This window comes from Euphorbia lathyris, chromosome 9, assembly GCF_963576675.1.
Source record: "Euphorbia lathyris chromosome 9, ddEupLath1.1, whole genome shotgun sequence".
In the NCBI taxonomy this organism is placed as follows: Eukaryota; Viridiplantae; Streptophyta; class Magnoliopsida; order Malpighiales; family Euphorbiaceae; genus Euphorbia; species Euphorbia lathyris.
In genome coordinates, this window is record NC_088918.1 from 33,740,495 (window position 1) to 33,760,467 (window position 19,973).

A 19,973-nucleotide genomic window follows, 5' to 3' on the forward strand; every position below is an offset into this window, starting at 1 on the left:
ATGTAAAGCTTTATTTCTTCTTCGTTCTCTCTGTCTTTTCTTGAGTCGCATGTGAGTTTTGGATCTGATTTTTGGACGTTTTATTTTTATTTTTACTTTTTAATAGAAAAATTAATTTTAAGGACTCATGCACAATGACACATGTTTTTTAATAGAAAGACTTTTTTGTATTTAAATAGATTTTTTACCTCTTCATTGGTATGTAATTGAATTGCGTTCTCAAACTAGAATCTATAAAAAAAAAAAAAACCAAAATCTATAAAATCTCAAAATTGAATTATGTTTTATCAATTATTATTATTTTATGTATTTATTATTATTATTATTTTATTATTAATAAATATGCCCCTATACTTTTAATATTTCTACGTCTCCCCATGTTTTCATTTCCTATGTTTTTTAGAAATTCCATTTCTCTAATGATGATAATAATAATAATAATAATAATAATCATAGTAGTATCCAATAGTTTATTTATATATTGACATAGTCTTAATTAATAAGACAGAATAGATGCAACAACTGGGATACAATTAAACTTTTGTTGCATTCTCGTGTATAAATTACTTACTGAAAAAGAAACAATATATGTTAATGTAAATTCAAGTAGTGTTGAAATAGTCAGAAAACATTTGTATAATGAAGTAACCTTTGCCAATTCTGACTTAGTAATAGGAATCTCTATTCCGTTTTATATGCTGTCTATGCTTATGTTTATGTTAATGGAAATGAAAACATATAAAACAAAAATTAAACTAAAATGTAAGTAGCTGTTTGATTTATTCAATATTTATCCTAGAGTGCAATGTCAAGTCTCATGGAGGAAAGATTGGTTTTTTATGTGTAATTTGATGTTATGACCAGCCATACGGTTTTGGCTACTTAATAAAGTTTGAAATTGCACATGTTTTATTGATGAAACGGTTTATCACATCATTTGGTGAACATTAGTAATAAAACTGCAGTGCTCTAAAATCCGTTTTTCCTTTAATAATCATAAGCTAAAATTTCAACTTATCTCTAAAAATTATGGGATATGCAGGGGCGGAGCTAGCCCACAGCCCGGGAGCCCCCCCCCCCCCCCCCCCCCCGCGGCTCCGCCCTTGAAAATCGTTAATTTTGTCCCATTAGTCCTCCCTAATATTGGTATATATTTAATCCATGTAGTATTATTACAATAGTTTAACGTAGTAGAGTTGGTTTAAGAGCCTTATTTTAAGGTGAAAAGTCATGAGTTCAAACCACACTATAAACTCATTTTTTGTTTTATTAAAAAATTACTCCCAATAGTCGGATTAAAATTAGCCCCCAGGCATCGATTTAAATAACAAAATAAATATAGATATGCCTATAAGTTTTATGGTTATGAAACTCCAGCTCTTGTCATCTTAGTTCTGCACATAAAAAAAGAACGAGTTGATTATTATATCCAAGAACTGAAATGGTCATAAAATTGCATGTTGTCTTAACATGTGTCCTGAGTCCGGCTATGCCGCCCAATTATCCTTGTATGGATATCTTTGATATATTTTTTCTTTACAACTCTGATAATAAACACTATAAATGCGTCCATACTTTGTGCTTCTTTCATAGCAGAACAACAACAATATATAATATACTTCATTTCAATGGCTTCCCGTCTAGTTTTAGCAGTTATAATGTTCATTATTCCAACAATCACAGCTCGGTTTAAAGACCATATAGTTGGAGATGAAGCTGGATGGCGTCTTGGATTTGATTACCAAGCTTGGGCTAATGCCAAGAAATTTCACGTCGGAGACAAGCTTGGTAAATTTTTACTAATTTTGATGTATTGAAATTGCAAAACAATGAAATTAAATATATTTAATGTTCTTGGTTGCAGTATTCAAATATGGTGTGGGATCTCACAATGTGCAGAAGGTAAACGGAACTGGTTTCCAGAACTGCATCAGGCCGCCTTTAAGCGAGGCACTAACCACTGGACACGACACAGTCGTATTGGCAACACCGGGAAGAAAATGGTACATTTGTGGAGTTGGAAAGCATTGTGAAAATGGGATGAAATTTGCTATAACAGTGTTTCCATTGAAAGAGAAAACTCCAAGCCCTCCGACTCCTCCTCTTACTTATGGTAAAACATTCATAGTTGGAGATGGTGCTGGTTGGAGACTTGGTTTTGATTACCAGGCTTGGGCTTATGGCAAGAAATTTCAAGTTGGAGACAAACTTGGTAAATATACACTTCAATTTTATAGTTATCTGTTAGTATGTGATGAAACAATCCTTGTAGTTATCTAGTTATCTGTTAGTATCTGATGATAGCTAAAGAGATATTTAACAATAATTATCTCAAACAGTACTGATATGTTATGTATAATGGAATGATGTTTGTTTTTGCAGTATTTAGATATCCTGTGGGAGCTCATAATGTGTTTAAAGTGAATGGAACTGAATTCCACAGCTGCACGAGGCCGTCAGCTACAGAGGCTCTGAGTAGTGGATATGATACAATAGTATTGGCAAGTCCAGGAAACAAATGGTATATTTGTGGTGTTGGTAAACACTGCGACAATGGGATGAAGCTTTTCCTGACTGTCATGCCGCGCCGTGACTAAATTTCATAGGGGAATAATGGCAAATGTTCACTTGTTTTTCTTAGAAATGATAGGTCGTATGTTCTGTATTGTTTTTCCCAGTTTTGTTACGAAATGTACTGTTTGTTGCATGAATCATGCAAATTATATGTGAATTAATTCCGGCGATGAATGTTCGATTTCTGCCATTCTATAGTTTTTTCATATATGTATCCATTAAGCTTTTGGTTCATTATATATAAGAAAAAGCATCATTACGAAAATTGCCTAATTTGAAGACTGACCAATATTGCGTCGGCATTACCTCCTTGGCAAACAACTGCGATAATTTTTTACTGACACAAAAAATCATACAATTTTCAATTGTGTTTTTTTTTTTTTGTTGGAAATGCCTACTATGACTTCCGACAAACATTCCAGCAATAATAGGTTCACGATTGCCCTAGTATGCTTTAGCAATGTAACGTTGTTGTTGTTGTTGTTGTTGTCTGGTTGGAAGTGTCATGGAACCAAAAAAATTAGTCTTTCCCAACACTTTAATAGCAACACTTTGTTTAAATGTAGCTAAAAAATACATCTATTTTAATTGGAGAAATATTTTGAGCTAAATTTTTATGAAGCCCAGCCCATTTAGAAAAACTATCCCTAACCCTAATCAGCCAATTTCATATCATCTCTCCCTCGCCCCCTCTTCTTCCTACTTTTGCGACTTCTCTTCTGCCAAACGTTCATCGTTTTCATCCTTCTCCTTTCCGTCTTTCAACTTCGACATAGAGTTTTTATCTTGTCGTTTCTCTCAACTATAACGGCTCTCTACTTAGCCGTCCACAGCGATTTTAGGAAACTTGCGAAAATGGCGACATCCTTAATGCAATCTGGTCTCCGAACAAGGGATTTTTGCTACTTTAGATTTCCAACTCCGGTTCACACCAATTGCAATTTGGACAAGCTATTTGCACTTTGGATTGCTAAACATTCCAGGTTTGGGTATCTTCATTTATCGTTTTTGTTTTTGTTTTCCTGTGTTAAATTGTCACGGCTCTTCATTCTCAGCTCTCTTATAGTTCGTGTGCTTGAGGTTTCTAAACTATTTGTAGATCTCAATCTAACCTCAAAAGCCTTGATTGGTTCCATATCTCCTTTTATTGGAAATCTCAGCTTCCTCAGAGAGATTACACTCTCCTATAAGTCACTGCACACCCAAATTCCTGAAGAAATCGGTCCATTATTCAGGCTGCAAGTTTTGAGACTAAAAAATAATTCAATTGCAGGTCAAATTCCAGCAAACTTGTCCCATTGCATCAACCTCCAAATTCTTTATCTTGGTTTCAACTGAGATGCAAAGGGAAATTCCTGCAGAAATTGGTGACTTATCCAAGCTTCAACTGCAGAAATTGGTGACTTGTCCAAGCTTCAACTGCAGGTATAAGGGGTTAATGTTATCAAATATGACAACACAAGATTGAAACTCACTTGAAAAAGTATAGCGTAGGTACATCTGACTTGTTGATAAAGTGGCTGTTTAACTTAGTTTTACTCACAAATGCTTGCTTCATTCACACACATTTTGAATAGAGTTGTTTCAGAAACACTAGGTCAATGGGATATTTTTTCAGTATGAATGTCAATAAAGCAGGCTTTACTGTGAATGCACATTGGGTAGGAAGGATACTCTGTTTACTGTGAATGCACATTGGCTTAGAAGGATACTCTGCTACAAGGTCAATATTTTTTCAGTTTGACATTGAGCATAGCTTTGAGGACAGGTTCTTTTGATTTTTGATTGACATCCATCAGGACTTGTGCTCTTCTAGAGAAACCCTATTATTTATGTTTGTCTACTATGATCTATTATGAACTTTTACTTTGACTGCTTTCTTCATTTACATGTGTCCTTACCTGGTTGATTGCATAGGATAAGATGCCAGCAATTTTAGTATCCTTTATGATTAATTTTCAGCCACTTCTGTTTCAATTTTTAGTGTAGACAGACAAAGGTCAACAATGTCTACTCGTGAGAACTCTATTGAAAATGCATCACACGTTTAATTTTTCCTATATTGATTCTCTGGTTTTGGGGCTTTTAGGGTGGGAATTGAACTTCAATTACGAACATGTAAGTATTGAAGCAGAAGCGTTTGTAGGTATGACCTTGACCCATTATAAGATAGTTGCATAGAGAAGCTTTGATCCTTCATTCACTTTATATCTCACTTTTAAATCATAGCTTGTCAAGTCTTTCAATGCTAATTAACTACATAACTTCCTATTTGGGTTCAGTTCCCTAGCTTACCATAAAAAATAATACCCAATTGCTGCATGATTACTGGTAGAATGAGATTATAAACTTATCAATACCCAACTGCATAACATTGAATCATTGCCCATGCTTAAGAGATACTGCAGATACTTGGTGCCTCAGAATATTTTGCAGGTATATTCACTTTGTGAAAGGGTATACTTTAGTTCAGTACTTACAAAAGATTGCAGTCAGACTAAGACTAAGCATGAGCTTAGCCTAGAAATAGAATAAGGTAGGAGAGAGACCTGTGCATCCCTTGACTCTTCTTCATCTATGTCCTGTTTTGAGGGCTTTCAGCTATCAGTAGCCTCAGATTTCCTTCTAAGCCATTCCATTGCATTAGCTTCAGGATTATGTATTTTCTGTATATTTATTTCTTTTTTTATCTCAACTGTGCATTTGATTATCTCTTGAAGGAAGTTCTAAAGGATAGAAGCAAAGTTAATGAGTTGGTAGAAATGTAGCTGCTGCGATGACTGGGGAAAGGTTGATACTCTATTACCAAGGTTTGTACTGACCCTCAATTTTCTCTATATTAAATTTTTTTGGTGCTTTCTGGAGACCTCTTGGGACAATTGGTTAATTGTGCAAAGTCTATTGTTGGTTCTCGAATCTTCATCGCAGGATTGTGAGCATAGTAGATATTCTGGGTATTAGAATTGGGGATTTACTATTTCATTACCTCAGGCTTTATTACTGTATGTTCTAATATGACTAAACTCGTGGAGAATATAGCTATTTGGTTAGGAAAGCTCCTTTGGCTGCATTGGGACAAGCTATTGTTTTTGCTGAAAAACACAGCCATACTCCATCAGATATTCACTCTCCTCTAGAAGAGGTGAGTTGGTTTGTATATATAACAAGACTACTGCACTCTATCTCTGCTATTTCCTTTGAGTCATGTTTTTAGAACAATATCGTAATGGAGCATGATCTTGTAGTTTTTTATTGATACTGTCAATTTAAAGTTCATGTTTAGGTTTGGACATGGAAATGTCTTACACATAGTTGCAATCTGAATACTATACTAAATTCTAATTATGTTCTGAGTTTCATCATAACTTGGTGGATGGAAGCACAAAAAAAAAAGAATTATAAATTGGAAGGTATATTTAATAGTTACAAATAGGAAGAAATGTAAGCATTGAACTGGATCACAATAAGAAGCTTTATCATGATTGGCATGTTTTCTGTTTGGTTCTCGAGGAAGTATAATGCTGCAAAAGATATAAGTTTATGGTTTTTTTCAGGGTAAATTCCTGCAGGCTACCATGATTGATTTTAAGGAAAACAAATTTTCTAAACTTTTATGTGGACTTGTCTTAGGGACTGCCGACCTTAAACGTTTCTGTATTTTGCTTTCTTATTTATCATAGTGTTACCGGTTTGGACCTCTGTTACTCGTTTCTATTCAATACATTCAGAAACAGTTACTAATTTCTTATTTCTCCATTGTGTTGTTTGGCTACTCGTGAGTTTTGATTTCCCAACGTAGTGACTAGAATTTCATAAAAATATGTTTTTAAGTTGTGTTAGTAGCTAGATTTGGATAGATGAAGTAAACATAGAAAGAGCCAATTAATTGCTGATCATTTATCTTGGAACGTTCGCACGTACATGGTATTATATAATCCTTAGTGGCTAGTACAGATTATCTTCGGGGAGACACAGCAACATTAATTCTTGTGTCTCATGATATATTCCGTGCACCAAAATTGAATGCACGGTAGACTATCTAGTCAGCTGGGGTTAAGTCCACACTCGGGTCTAACCATGCAATACATGAGTAATAACTGGTTTTCTTTTCCTTCCTGAATCATCAAGACGAGAATATGTTGAAATTTTGGCTCTTGTTTATTTCTATACAGATTGGCCAGTCAAAGATATCTTTTCTGGCAGCAGCAGAAGCTACTCCGGTGGTTAGTATATTGTCTTCATCAAGAAAAGAATCGAGCGGACTAATAATTGTGGGACCAGAAGGGGGTCAGTATTACTCTACATCCTTATAACCCAAATGCTAGCAATTTTTCTCTGCTTCTATTTTTTTGTTTACTTGATTATTAAACTCGGAATGTGTAACAGGCTTTAATGGATTACCATTTCCACTTTTTGTCGGCAATAACTCTCCTTTCCATTCTGAGGCTCTCCACCTTACATCAAAAGTGGACAGAAGATACAGCGCCTTAATTGAGGTGAGTGCTGTGCCTTTATAAATTATTGTTGAGATCACTAAGAGTTCAATTCTGTGCTGAAACTGAAGTTAAACAAACCCACAAAACACGTAGAGAGAATGGTTTCCAAGAACATAATAAACTAGTCAAATAATTTTCCATTATTGAAACTTACTTTTTATGTTTCCATTTGACTGGTGATAATGTTTTTGGTTGTACATGTATATGATGGTGGCTGTTGGTTTTATTGTCCTTTTTAAGGCAAATTCTGGTTCTCTAAAACCTTAGCAATTTTATTGTTTCTGGTTGGTGGACAGGTTTTAAGGTTCCCTTGAAGTGATTGGAAGATTAGAAAAGGGTTCTGATCCATTTTTCAGATGGTATTCTCTAAAACCTTAGCAATTTTATCATTTATGTTCAAATAGCAAATTTTCTAGGGACTATTTCCATGAATTTTTATTGTTTCCTTGGGTTTTGTCTTTCTCCCTTGACACAGACATCTAAGCCAAATGGATAGCTGATCCCGTTGCCGTAGTCGAACTGCCCTATAGAGTTCCACATGGGTACCACGCCTTCATTGTGGCCGAGGTTAGTATAAATTCTAGATTTAATTTCTTCTGATTTTGAAAGTTCCTACTCCCAAAAGCATGTATTGATAGGTTGGATGGGTGATTTAACGAGGATGATATAAATTCTAGATTTCGTTGCGATTACAGTAAAGAGGAGAGGAAAAATAGGTAGACAGATGAAGGATTCAGAACATGCTTCAAAGAAGTGAAAAAGGAGATATGCATAGCTCAAGGTCTTTATTTACATGAAGAAGTTCAATTGTTGATTTAATTTTAGTTATGTTGATTTCAGATTTTGTTATTTTTAGTTTCAGTATTGACAATATTGGTGAGGTTTATTGTAAAATTTGATTGGAATGGCATGATGTGATTGGAATGGCATGATGTATGTGGTTATAACTGTTTGCTACAGTTAGACATAGTCCAGGAAAAATGAATTTTGTGGCATTACTGAACAGGGATTTAGTGACAAAATATTCGTCGGTAAATTTTTCATTGAGATACTAAATTCTTAGCGACAGTTTACCGACCTGTGTTCTGTCGCTAAATCCTGGTTTTTTTTTTTTGTGAAAATCGATTCTAGCGGCGGTTTAAGCCGCCAGTAGGATAGCGTTCCTATTAAAAACCTTTCCCCGACGCCCTAATAAAACCGTCGGTAAAAGTAGCAACGCTGGAATTGACAACACTTTTCCGACAGTTTTTAAAACCGTCGCTACTATCTCTACCGACGGTTAAAACCGAACCGTCGTTAAAGTAGAAAAAAACCGTCGGTAAAGGGCTTTTTTTTTGTAGTGAACTGTACTTTGATGCAGCAGTTTTCCCAGATTCTGGGGCTGCTGAACTCTCTCGTGTCATGAGGCCCTTTGTTGGATTAAAGCACAGGGGTGGTGTAATATAGCTGCATATTGTTTATGCAATGTATCTAGCTAAGACTATATAAAACATGAATATAATAGAAAAAACCAATTAGTGACAAATGCAAAACATAATACAATCTGCATATATGGCCGGTCACTAAAATTTATCTTTATTTATTGTTAATTATGTGATGCGTTCCAAGACCAAGCAATTCGGTTTTTAGAGAAATATGATCAAGTGGTAAATTGTTAAATTCTGTCAAGTTGCGAATTGTGGTTTTTTGCGATTTTGGACCCTATTCTGCCATGGAAACCGGCCTAGAAGCAAAACTCACAGCTACGCCATGACTTTCGGGCTTTTTTAGTCAATTCGATCTCTAAAGCCCTTATTTTTGCAATTTTAGGTTTTTAGGTGTTTTTTAACTTGTTTGTTTCTTTAGGATTCCGTCGCCAATTAGGATTCATATTCTTTTTCTATTTTGAATTACTTTTGCATTTACTGTTAAATTTATGCTTTAGTAACTGCTATCTTATCCTGTATTTTTCATCTGTATGTTTTTAGTCAGTTGCCTCAAGTGGTTATTTAAATCACTAATTTGTAGGATGTAGGTATAGAACAATTATTCTGTAACTGTGTTTCTGTTGTATTTAAACTCAGTATCACATCAATAATACATATACTTTCCACAGCAAATTGTGTTGTTATAAAATCATCTCATTCATTTTCCAACAAATGGTATCAGAGCTCCCTTCTTGAGGGACTTATGAATTTGTTATTATTTCTTTTTCTCTTCTTCTTTATGGATTTCTCACAAACTCCATTTACTGCATTAGCACCACCTGTTTTCAATGGTGAAGGGCTATCATATTTGGGCAGCAAGGATGGAAGCACATTTAGAGGCTAATGATCCATGGGAAGCTGTTGAAGAGGACTACGAAGTTCCTCCACTGTCCGAGAATCCAACTGTGGCGCAGATAAAAAACCACAAGGAGAAGAAATCAAGAAAGTCGAAGGCCAGGGCTACGTTATTTGCTGCAGTCTCATCTGATATCTTTATCAGAATCATGACAATGAAATCAACTTTTGAAGTTTGGAATTTCTTGAAGAAAGAATTTGAAGGAGATGAGAAGATCAAAGGAATGAAGGCTCTTAACTTAATAAGAGAATTTGAATTTCAAAAGATGAAGGATTCAGAAACTGTCAAAGAGTATTCAGACAAATTGCTTAGCATTGCTAATAAAGTAAGATTACTCAGTACTGAATTTCCTGATTCTAGATTAGTTCAAAAGCTTCTTGAAAGGTTTGAAGCAACCATTTCTTCTCTGGAAAACACTAAGGATCTGTCAAAAATTAGTTTGGCAGAATTGTTGAACGCTTTGCAGGCACAAGAGCAGAGGAGACTTTTGAGGTTTGAGAATTTTGTTGAAGGTGCATTATTTGCAAAGGGTCAATCTAGCCAGGGAGAAAAAGGGATGAAGTACAAGAAGAATAAATCTGACTTTCCTCCTTGTCATCATTGTGGGAAGAAAGGTCATCCACCTTTTAAATGTTGGAGAAGACCATATCAATAATGTGAGAAGTGCCAAAAGATGGGACATCATCAAAAGATTTGCAAAAGCAACACTCAACAAAATTCAGAAACCCATGAGAAAAATGTTGCTCAAGTTGCTGATCACGAAGAAGATGAAGATGAGTATCTTTTTGTGGCTTCATGTTTTGCTCCTGGAAATTCAAGTGATAATTAGCTTGTAGATAGCGGATGTACGAACCATATGACTTATGATCGTACTTTGTTCAAAGAGCTAGATACATCAGCAGTTTCCAAAGTCAGAATTGGAAATGGAGAATACATTCCAGTGAAGGGAAAAGGTGCAGTGGCTATTAAGAGAAATTCAGGTACAAAAATAATCAAAGATGTATTATTTGTGCCTAACATGAATCAGAATTTGTTAAGTATTGGCCAACTACTTGAGAAGGGTTTCAAAGTTTTATTTGAAACAAATTACTGCATTATAAAGGATTCAGCGGACAAAGATGTCTTCAAAGTGAAGATGAAAGGCAAGATCTTTGCATTGAATCCATTGAAAGAGGAGCAAAAATTGTTTACTGAAACACAAATTAATTCAGAAGTTTGTGAAAAGATGATCTCATCAGGTTTGAGTTCAAAAAATTTGAAAGAGGCGTTGATTCAGCAGAAGGAAGTTCAAGAGGAGGCTGAGGAGAAAAATCCTACTGCTACTACTGCATTTGCTTTAGCTGAAGAAGAAAATGTCAAGGATCGAAAAGAAGATGAAGAAGGGGACCTTGACGATTTTAATGGTTTCTCTGAAAACTCAAACTCAGTTTGGTGATTATGATGAGATTGATGAGCATGAGGAGAAATTACTTGAGTCATTTTTGTCCAAAGACTCATGTCCACAGCGCACACTTGCAGATCTCATTATTGAAAAAAAACAAACAGGACACAAATGTTTCTTTAGAGTTCTTTAGAAAAAAGCTTAGAGTTTGCAGTAACCAAAGCAAGGAGGAGTGTTAAATTTATGCTTTAGTAACTGCTATCTTATCCTGTATTTTTCATCCGTATGTTTTTAGTCAGTTGCCTCAAGTGGTTGTTTAAATCACTGATTTGTAGGATGTAGTTATGTAACAGTTATTCTGTAACTGTGTTTCTGCTGTATTTAAACTCAGTATCACATCAATAATACATATACTTTCCACACCAAATTGTGTTGTTATAAAATCATCTCATTCATTTTCCAACATTTACGACTCATTTTACCTACTTAAAGGCTTGCTTTCTTTTGTATTGATGAAATTATTATTAATGAAATTATAAGTTTCAAATTTCCAAAACTCTTGTGACCTTTGACGGTTTCTATTAGAACATTCGTGAGATGAATCAATTATTAGCAACGAGATTGTTTTTGTATCGTTCCTGCCGTGTCAGTATGATTATATTGTCCTGATTATCTTGTATTTGACTATACAAATGAAGAAAGATTAAACACTAATAAATTAATCAAGTGACTAGGAATTGATTAATCTGATTCTTTAGCCATATATCTGAAAAACTACAACGATACAAATGAAACATTAATTCTTCCTCCCAATGGATACAACACACAGTACACTGGATTGAAAGATTTAAATTAAGAAGCTTACAGTTCTAAAATTAACTGAGATAATTAAGATTGAGATACATAAAACAGCAACTGTGGTTTCTCTAAGAAAAGCTAGTATCCCCCTTTGAAATTTAATGTTTGCGCGGCATGACAGTCAAGAAAAGCTTCATTCCATTCTGGCAGTGCTGGCCTACACCGCAAATGTACCATTTGTTTCCAGGAGTTGCTAATACTATCGTATCATATCCGCTGCTCAGCGCATCCTTTGCCGGCGGGCTAATGCAGCCTTGGAATTGAGTTCCATTCACTTTAAACACATTGTGAGCTCCTACCCCATATTTGAACACTGCAAATACATATATATATATAATCAGATTTACAATTTCTAAATTAATATTATTATCACACAGTCATATCATATATTTTGCTTACCAAGTTTATCTCCAACTTGAAATTTCTTGCCATAAGCCCAAGCTTGGTAATCAAAACCAAGTCTCCATCCAGCTTCATCACCAACTATAAATTCTTTACCATAAGTCAGAGGAGGAGATGGTGCTGGGGCTGCAACTTTTTGTCTAGGATACACAGTTATAACAAGTTTCATTGCATTTTGACAGTGTTGTCCTACTCCACATATATACCATTTTCTTCCCGGAGTTGCCAATACCACTGTGTCGCTTCCAGTGGTAAGTGCCTCGCTTAGAGGAGGCCTGATGCAGTTTTGGAAGCCAGTTCCATTCACCTTATGCACATTGTGAGCTCCAACAGGATAGTTAAATACTGTATGCATCCAACAAATTAATAACATTTTAGACACATGAAACATATATACAGTGCATGTTTAATTTATGAAAATGTAATTGTTAGATATGTAATCATGTATATCTTATACTGTTACCTATTCTGTTATGTAAATATTTTCTTTATCTTGACATTCACATATTTTATAGCCTTGAACTAAGCCTGTAATTATTATTTATACTCTTGAGAATAATCAGAAAGCAAACACAATTCCTTACCAAGTTTGTCTCCAACTTGAAATTTCTTGCCATAAGCCCAAGCCTGGTAATCAAAACCAAGTTTCCAACCAGCACCATCTCCAACTATGAATGTTTTACCATAAGTAAGAGGAGGAGTGGGAGGGCTTGGACTTTTCTCTTTCAATGGAAACACTGTTATAGCAAATTTCATCCCATTTTCACAATGCTTCCCAACTCCACAAATGTACCATTTTCTTCCCGGTGTTGCCAAAACGACTGTGTCATTTCCGGTGGTTAGTGCCTCACTTAAAGGCGGCCTGATGCAGTTCTGGAAACCAGTTCCGTTCACCTTATACACATTGTGAGATCCCACACCATATTTGAATACTGCAACCAAGAACAACAAATATATTTAATTTATTCTGCAATACATCAAAATTAGTATATAGTTTATGAACAAATAAAAATGAATTAATACCAAGTTTATCTCCAACATGAAATTTCTTGGCATTAGCCCAAGCTTGGTAATCAAATCCAAGAAGCCATCCAGCTTCATCTCCAACTATATGATCTTTAAACCGAGCTGTGATTGTTGGGATAATGAACATAAGAACTACTAAAACAAGACGGGAAGCCATTGAATGAATTCAAGAAATTAATAATTTGGTTGATGTAATGAGATATGTTCTTGTTCTTGTTGTTGTGTTATGAAGAAACTATAAACTATGGACGTATTTATAGTGTTAATTATCAGAATTGGGCGGCATAGCCGGACTCAGGACAAAACTTAAGTTTATGACCATTTCAATTCTTTGATATAAAGATAAACTTTAAGACTTGTTTTTTCTGTTTCCTTTTTTTTTTGTTATGTGCGTAACAATTTGATTCTTAATTGAGTTGTGATTAATGAATAATACATATGCTTTTAGCTATATAAGGATATAGTTTGTTTACAGTTTTTTTAAATTTAAATATAACAGTAATATTAACAACGGAATAATTCCGCCATGGTTCCTGCTTCGATACCATAGCCGGACTAAGGACAAAACTTAGTTTTATGACCATTTCAATTCGATTATTTTTTTCTTTTTATATTCTTTGAAGAATTCATATGACAAAAGCTTTAGTCTGAGAACCAGGAAATTGGCGGGTCCAATTAAGTTAATTTTAATTAAAAATGTGGATTCTTTGCATTGTCTCATATACATATAAGTGGTATCTCAGGTGCTTCATCAGTTGTTTAAGACTTTTTCAACCTAGTTCTTGGAGATGACTATTGGATTATTTCTGAAAGTTATATGATCAACTTAAAATTTTAGGTTGAAGGGTTCTTATAAATTTTAGGTTAAATGTATATAATAGACCGAATTTAAAACCATAGAAAACGTACATTTGTCATTTGTGTTGGGTTTTATTATGAGAACCATGTAAGAGTAATGATTGTGTTAGATCTACAATTAGCATAACTAGTAAGAGATCTAATTATTTATGAAGTAAGAAAGATTAAGTGTTTACAAGAGAGGATTGAACAGACAACCAATGAATAGAAGAAAGTGGAGGAAGATTGATTGAATCAACAACTTATTACATATTGATAGGAATATTTTATCCTTATATTTTTATACGGTTTTTATGGATCCTAATTTATAGTCTCATATGTAATTAGAGAATTCGGAGCTAAGCCCTTCATAAGATTGATAGGTTACTTTTAATCATCCTTGCATGTTTAATTATTTCTTACTCAATTGATTGAATTACTATCGTTTGTATGATAAACATACCATCTCCATTTCCATCCATAAGGGGTATTTTATGTTTCACCGGTTTGAAGTAGGACTACTTATATACTTAACAAATAAACCCAAAAGTTAATAGTCTCTTAAATAACAACCTGAAACCGAGTAATTTAATAATTATGGTATACATTTCATGAATTAGTACCCAAACATCTTGCCTCTAATGTTATCGGATATAGATTAGTGTTTTCGGTCAAATTGAACTCAGATAGCTCTATTAATAGATATAAAGCTCAGCTTGTTGCCAAGGGATTTCATCAAAGATTAGGGCTTGATATTGAGCAAACAAACAACCCCGTCATCAAATAAGCGACTATTTGACTTGTTTTAAATATGATCGTCTCTTTTCAAAAAAAAAAAAAAAGATGATCTCAAATGGTTGGTTTATTAATCAATTGGATGTGTCAAATGCATTCTTACATATAACTCTAGATGAACTTGTGTTTCCCTCACTTCGTTATCCTCAACTTCCTAATTATTTATGTAAATTACGGAAGAGGGTGTATGGACTTAAGCAAGTCCCAGACATATGGCATTGTTGTCTCACTATTGCCTTATTGTATTTTGGTTTTCAATTTCCCAAAGCTAATTCATTATTATACTTTTACATTGGCGATGGTGTTCACGTATTTTGTTTTGTCTACATCAACAACATTTTAATCAATAGCAGCAACTCCTTGGTTGTTAAATGCCTCATCAGTCATGTTCAGCCAAAATGTTCTATTCGAGATCTTCGTAGATTGTCTTACTTTCTCAATCTCGAGGCTTATTGGTCTTCCAACACCTTGACTATGAATCAACACAAATACGTGCATGATCTTCTTATCCAAGCAGCCATGCACAAATCCAAAAGCATCTCTATAAAATATCAGCACCAATAAAATTATTCAAAACATTTAATAAAGAATTATCTAGAAGAAGTAAGCGATTTCTTAATCAAAGAATTGTGGTTTATATTGTTCTATTAAACCGACATAAATAAGTGTCCTTATGTGTTTTAGATTACTATAAATATCAAACAATATGTGATGGGAGAGTTGCATTTGGCAGAGAAAAACAAAGAAAATATATAATAATACATGTGAGTGTGTGCTCGTGAAAATAGAGAAAGTGTGTGAGAATGCATGTGAGGAATGAGAGTTAGCAGGTGTGTGAGCCAATAATTAACAAGTGGCTTGTATAAGTGTGTCATGAAATTGTGTAGAAATACAAATAAAAGAGTTTATTATTCAATTAAATTTCATACTCAACAAGTGGTATCAGAGCGAGCGGTCAGGGACCGGTACGTGGTCGAGTACGAACAGGTGGTCAGGGACCAGGTGTCGAGTGCTAAGAGTTCGCGATCCGGGATCGTGGTGGTACGAGGTATTTTTAATGCGCAGTCCGAGACTGTAGAAATTGTTAGCCGGTGACCAAAGTCACTTGGTTAATTAAAGGAGATAATCAAGTCATCATGACAGACATGTCTACCTCGATAAGCACTCTAGAAAAACTCAATAATAATAATTATAGTACTTGGAGCCACTCGAGTTGGTGCATTCTGATGTATTTGGTCGTGTGAAGCAACCATTAGTTAGTGGTCATCAATACATGATAACTTTTATTGATGACTTCTCAAGGTATGTGTGGGTGTACTTTATGAAAAACAAATCAGAAGCATTTAGCAGGTTCCAAGAGTTCAAAGAAAAGGTCGAGAAGGAACTTGATCGGAAGATCCAATGCCTTCGCACTAATAATGGAGAAGAGTATATCTCGCATGAGTTCTCAAAATACTTACAAGACTGCAAGATTCGACGCCATCTTACTTGTCCTAACACTCCACAACAAAATGGTGTAGTAGAGAGAAAGAACAGACATCTTGCGGAGATATGTAGAAGCATGTTACATGCGAAGAATGTTCCACCTCGGTTCTGGGCACAGTGTACAGATGCAGATGTTATCAACAAACTACCACAAGCACCACTTGGATTCATTTCACCCGTCCAGAAGCTATGGAAGATCAAACCCACTGTAAGTCACTTTCGAGTGTTTGGCTGCGTATGTTATGTTTTTGTTTCTGATCATTTATGCAGTAAGTTTGATAAGAAAGCTATAAGATGCATCTTCGTGGGTTATGACAATCAAAGAAAAGGGTGGAAATTTTGTGACCCAACAATAGATAGGTGTTATACTTCAAGAAATGTGGTGTTTGATGAAGCTTCATCTTGGTGGTCTCCTCATGAAGTTGTACTACCCGATTCAAAAGAAATCAAGGAGAAATTACAAGAAAAACTTGAAAGAGATGAGGCGGCAGAAGAAATCACTCAAGAGGTGGAAAAAGTAGAAGAAAACATTGGGAGCAAGCCACCTGACAAGATCCAATCTCCATGGCATACAATATTACATCAAACACCTGAAGAAGAAAGACAAGGTCAGCTCGAGGAGATCGTTGATGATGATAAAACAACAGAAGAACAACAATCACCGGTGCGAAGGTCAACAAGAAAAATGAGACCAAATCCTAAGTATGCTAATGCAGTAGTGATTGAAGAATCAGTTAAGGAGCCTGAGACGTACGAAGAAGCATCCTTAAGTAAAGAATGGAGAAAGGCTATGCAGGAAAAAAATAGATGCCTTGAAGCAGAACAAGACTTGGAATTTAGTTCCCAAACCTAAAGATGTGAAGCCTATTTCTTGCAAATGGGTTTATAAAGTAAAGCAGCGCCTTGATGGATCAATCGAAAGGTACAAAGCTCGATTAGTGGCTCAAGGATTCTCATAGAAGTATGGTCTGGACTATGACGAGACATTTAGTCCAGTTGCGAAGATCACCACAGTACGTGTTCTACTAGCACTTGCAGAGAGTAAAGATTAGAAGCTATGACAAATGGATGTGAAGAATTCTTACATGGTGAATTGGATCGAGAGATTTGCATGGATCAACCTTAAGGGTTCGAGAGCAAGGCTCAGACAAACTATGTATGCAAGCTGAAGAAAGCGTTGTATGGATTAAAACAAGAACCAAGAGCATGGTACGGGAAAATAGCGGAGTTCGTAATTCAAAGTGGCTACATGATGGCACCAGCTGATCCGAGTTTGTTCGTGAAAGTCCAAGGTGAGAAGTTGGCTATAGTATTAGTTTATGTTGATGATATTATCATCACAGATGATGCTGCTGCTGAGATAAATCAAGTTAGAGCCAACTTATCGGCACAGTTTCAAATGAAATCACTACGAGAGTTAAATCATTTCCTTGGTCTTGAAGTTGAGCGCACAAATGAAGGACTTTTCTTGTGTCAGCACAAGTGTACAAAAGATCTTTTGTGAAGTTTGGGATGCTCGAATGCAACCCTATTACAACTCTAGTAGAAGTACACGTAAAGTTATGTTCCACTGAAGGAAATGACTTGGAAGATGCTATGATGTATATACAACTAGTTGGAAGCCTGATATATCTCACTCTGATGAGGCCAGGCATATCATATGCATTAACATGGTAAGTCGTTTCATGCAGAATCCGAAGAAGCCTCATTTAGAAGCTATTCGACGAATTCTTCGATATGTTTGAGGTACAACGGATTATGGCATTTTATACACGAAAGGAGAAAATAGTGAGGTACGTAGATACTGGGATGCTGATTACGCTGGAGATCATGACACAACACATTCAACTAAATGTTATGTGTTTAGTCTCGGATCATAACCTATATCTTGGTGCAGCAAAAGATAACCTACGGTTTCCTTATCAAGTACTGAAGTGGAGTACAGGGCAGCAGCTATCGCAGCTCAAGAATGTACCAAGCTAATACAACTTATGAAAGATCTTCATCAGTCAGTTGATTACTCAATATAATTATATTGTGACAATCAATCAGCTATTCACTTGACTGAGAATCCAATGTTCCATGCAAGAACTAAACAAGTGGAGATGGTTTATCATTTCGTACGAGAGAAAGTCTTACGTGGAGACATCAAGATGCAGTACGTGAAGACTGAAGATCAAGTTGCCGATATATTTACAAAAGGACTGAACGATGCAAAATTCGAACAGTTTAGAAAGCAACTTGGAATGACAAGTAAACACGAAATATTAAGTCGGTACTGAGGGTGAATATAAAATATCAGCACCAACAAAATTATTCAAAACATTTAGCAAAGAATTATCTAGAAGAAGTAAGAGATTTCTTCCATAGAAAAAAAAAATCAAAGAATTGTGGTTTATATTGTTCTATTAAACCGACATAAATAAGTGGTACTTTGTGTTTTAGATTACTATAAATAGCAAACGTTAGGTGATGGGAGAGTTGTATTTGACAGAGAAAAACAAAGAAAATATATAATAATACATGTGAGTGTGTGCTCGTAAAAATAGAGAAAGTGTGTAAGAATGCAAGTGAGGAATGAGAGTTAGTAGGTGTGTGAGTCAATAATTAACAAGTGGCTTGTATAAATGTGTCATGAAATTGTGAAGAAATAAAAATAAAGGAGTTTATTATTCAATTAAATTTCATACTCAACAATCTTTACCCCCGGTTTTCCATCTCACAAGTTATAAAAAATACAAAAAATACAAAATGCAAATTTAATCATAAAATGCAAGTAAATAGTATTTTTTACCTATAGTAAGAAAATTAATGCCTAACACATGGCAATTTACCCCACAATCACTTCATTTATGATATCGGTAAAAATTCTATTGTCAATGTAACACACCAGACAATCTGTAAGGAAGTCATCACTCATCTTGTTGCAAATCAGTCTTGATAAAGTTCATTGCAGGGAAAGATCTTTCAATAGAAGTTGTGGCAACAAATAAGATCAAAATCAACTCAATAAATTGAATATCGCTCATCCACGGGAGCCGAATATCTCGCTCGTCCCCTATAATTATTTTTTTTCCTAGTGAGCGAATTGTATCTCGCTCGTCCACAGAAGTCGAATATCGTGCGCTTATACTGTCCTAGCTTTTGAAATTACTTGACTCAAGATGCTTATTAATGAGATTGACATTTCATCAAACTAGGTTCATACAATATGGTGTCACAATCTTGGTGCCACTTATTTAACAACAAACTCAATATTTTACAATCGTTCAAAACACCTAAAGCTCGACTTTCACTTTGTACGTGATAAGGTTGCTTGTAAAGAGCCTCTTATTTCCTACATATCAACCATGGATCAAATTGCCGAAATTCTCACAAACCCACTTTCCAAAGCTCGGTTTCAACTCTTACATAGTCCATCCACCGGGGGTGATAAGGATATTATTAAGATATTATTAGATTGTTGATATTATAATAGATTTACTGTTATATTTAAATTTGAAATGTTATAAACTGTAAACAAAATACATCCTTATATAGCTATAAGCATAGGTATTATTCATTAAGCACAACTCAATTAAGAATCAAATTGTTACGCACATAACAAAAAAAGGAAACAGAAAAAACAAGTCTTAAAGTTTATCTTTAAATCAAAGAATTGAAATGGTCATAAACTCAAGTTTTGTTCTGAGTCCGGCTATGCCGCCCAATTCTGATAATTAACACTATAAATACGTACGTCCATAGCTTATAGTTTCTTCACAACACAACAACAAGAACAAGAACATATATCATTA

General features: G+C 34.9%; 2 protein-coding genes and 1 long non-coding RNA gene across 8 annotated transcripts; 2 read left to right on the forward strand and 1 right to left on the reverse strand.

Moving 5' to 3' along the window:
* Positions 1–1,628: 1,628 nt before the first annotated feature.
* Positions 1,629–2,597, forward strand: LOC136207332 (blue copper protein-like). Its single transcript, XM_065998604.1, has 3 exons — positions 1,629–1,788; positions 1,865–2,212; positions 2,383–2,597. Exons 1-3 carry the CDS (start codon positions 1,629–1,631, stop codon positions 2,595–2,597), a joined length of 723 nt encoding a protein of 240 aa, XP_065854676.1.
* A 630-nt stretch (positions 2,598–3,227) lies between these two features.
* LOC136207082 (uncharacterized) lies at positions 3,228–7,999 on the forward strand. 6 transcript variants are annotated; one of them, XR_010676566.1, is made up of 10 exons: positions 3,228–3,557; positions 3,848–3,999; positions 4,664–4,720; positions 5,295–5,384; positions 5,503–5,716; positions 6,747–6,861; positions 6,961–7,070; positions 7,367–7,429; positions 7,546–7,637; positions 7,748–7,999. It is a non-coding gene; the product is annotated as an uncharacterized lncRNA (long non-coding RNA). The 6 variants fall into 6 exon arrangements; XR_010676564.1 differs by having other exon boundaries at positions 5,614–5,716; XR_010676565.1 differs by lacking the exon at positions 4,664–4,720.
* A 3,614-nt stretch (positions 8,000–11,613) lies between these two features.
* On the reverse strand, positions 11,614–13,216 carry LOC136205215 (blue copper protein-like). The gene is made up of 4 exons (XM_065995718.1): positions 13,057–13,216; positions 12,618–12,965; positions 12,031–12,378; positions 11,614–11,944 (listed from the first exon to the last, which is right to left on the reverse strand). The coding sequence occupies exons 1-4, from the start codon at positions 13,214–13,216 to the stop codon at positions 11,730–11,732; spliced, it is 1,071 nt and encodes a 356-aa protein (XP_065851790.1). The 3' UTR covers positions 11,614–11,729.
* Positions 13,217–19,973: the final 6,757 nt, after the last annotated feature.

Bases quoted from the DNA above. Each gene is read 5' to 3' on its own strand.
- LOC136207332 (XM_065998604.1), top strand. From the start codon at position 1,629: ATGGCTTCCCGTCTAGTTTTAGCAGTTATAATGTTCATTATTCCAACA. The intron at 1,789-1,864 runs GTAAATTTTTAC...TCTTGGTTGCAG, and splicing joins TCACGTCGGAGACAAGCTTG to TATTCAAATATGGTGTGGGA. The intron at 2,213-2,382 runs GTAAATATACAC...TTGTTTTTGCAG, and splicing joins TCAAGTTGGAGACAAACTTG to TATTTAGATATCCTGTGGGA.
- LOC136205215 (XM_065995718.1), bottom strand. From the start codon at position 13,216: ATGGCTTCCCGTCTTGTTTTAGTAGTTCTTATGTTCATTATCCCAACA. The intron at 12,966-13,056 runs GTATTAATTCAT...TCTTGGTTGCAG, and splicing joins TCATGTTGGAGATAAACTTG to TATTCAAATATGGTGTGGGA. The intron at 12,379-12,617 runs GTAAGGAATTGT...GGATGCATACAG, and splicing joins TCAAGTTGGAGACAAACTTG to TATTTAACTATCCTGTTGGA.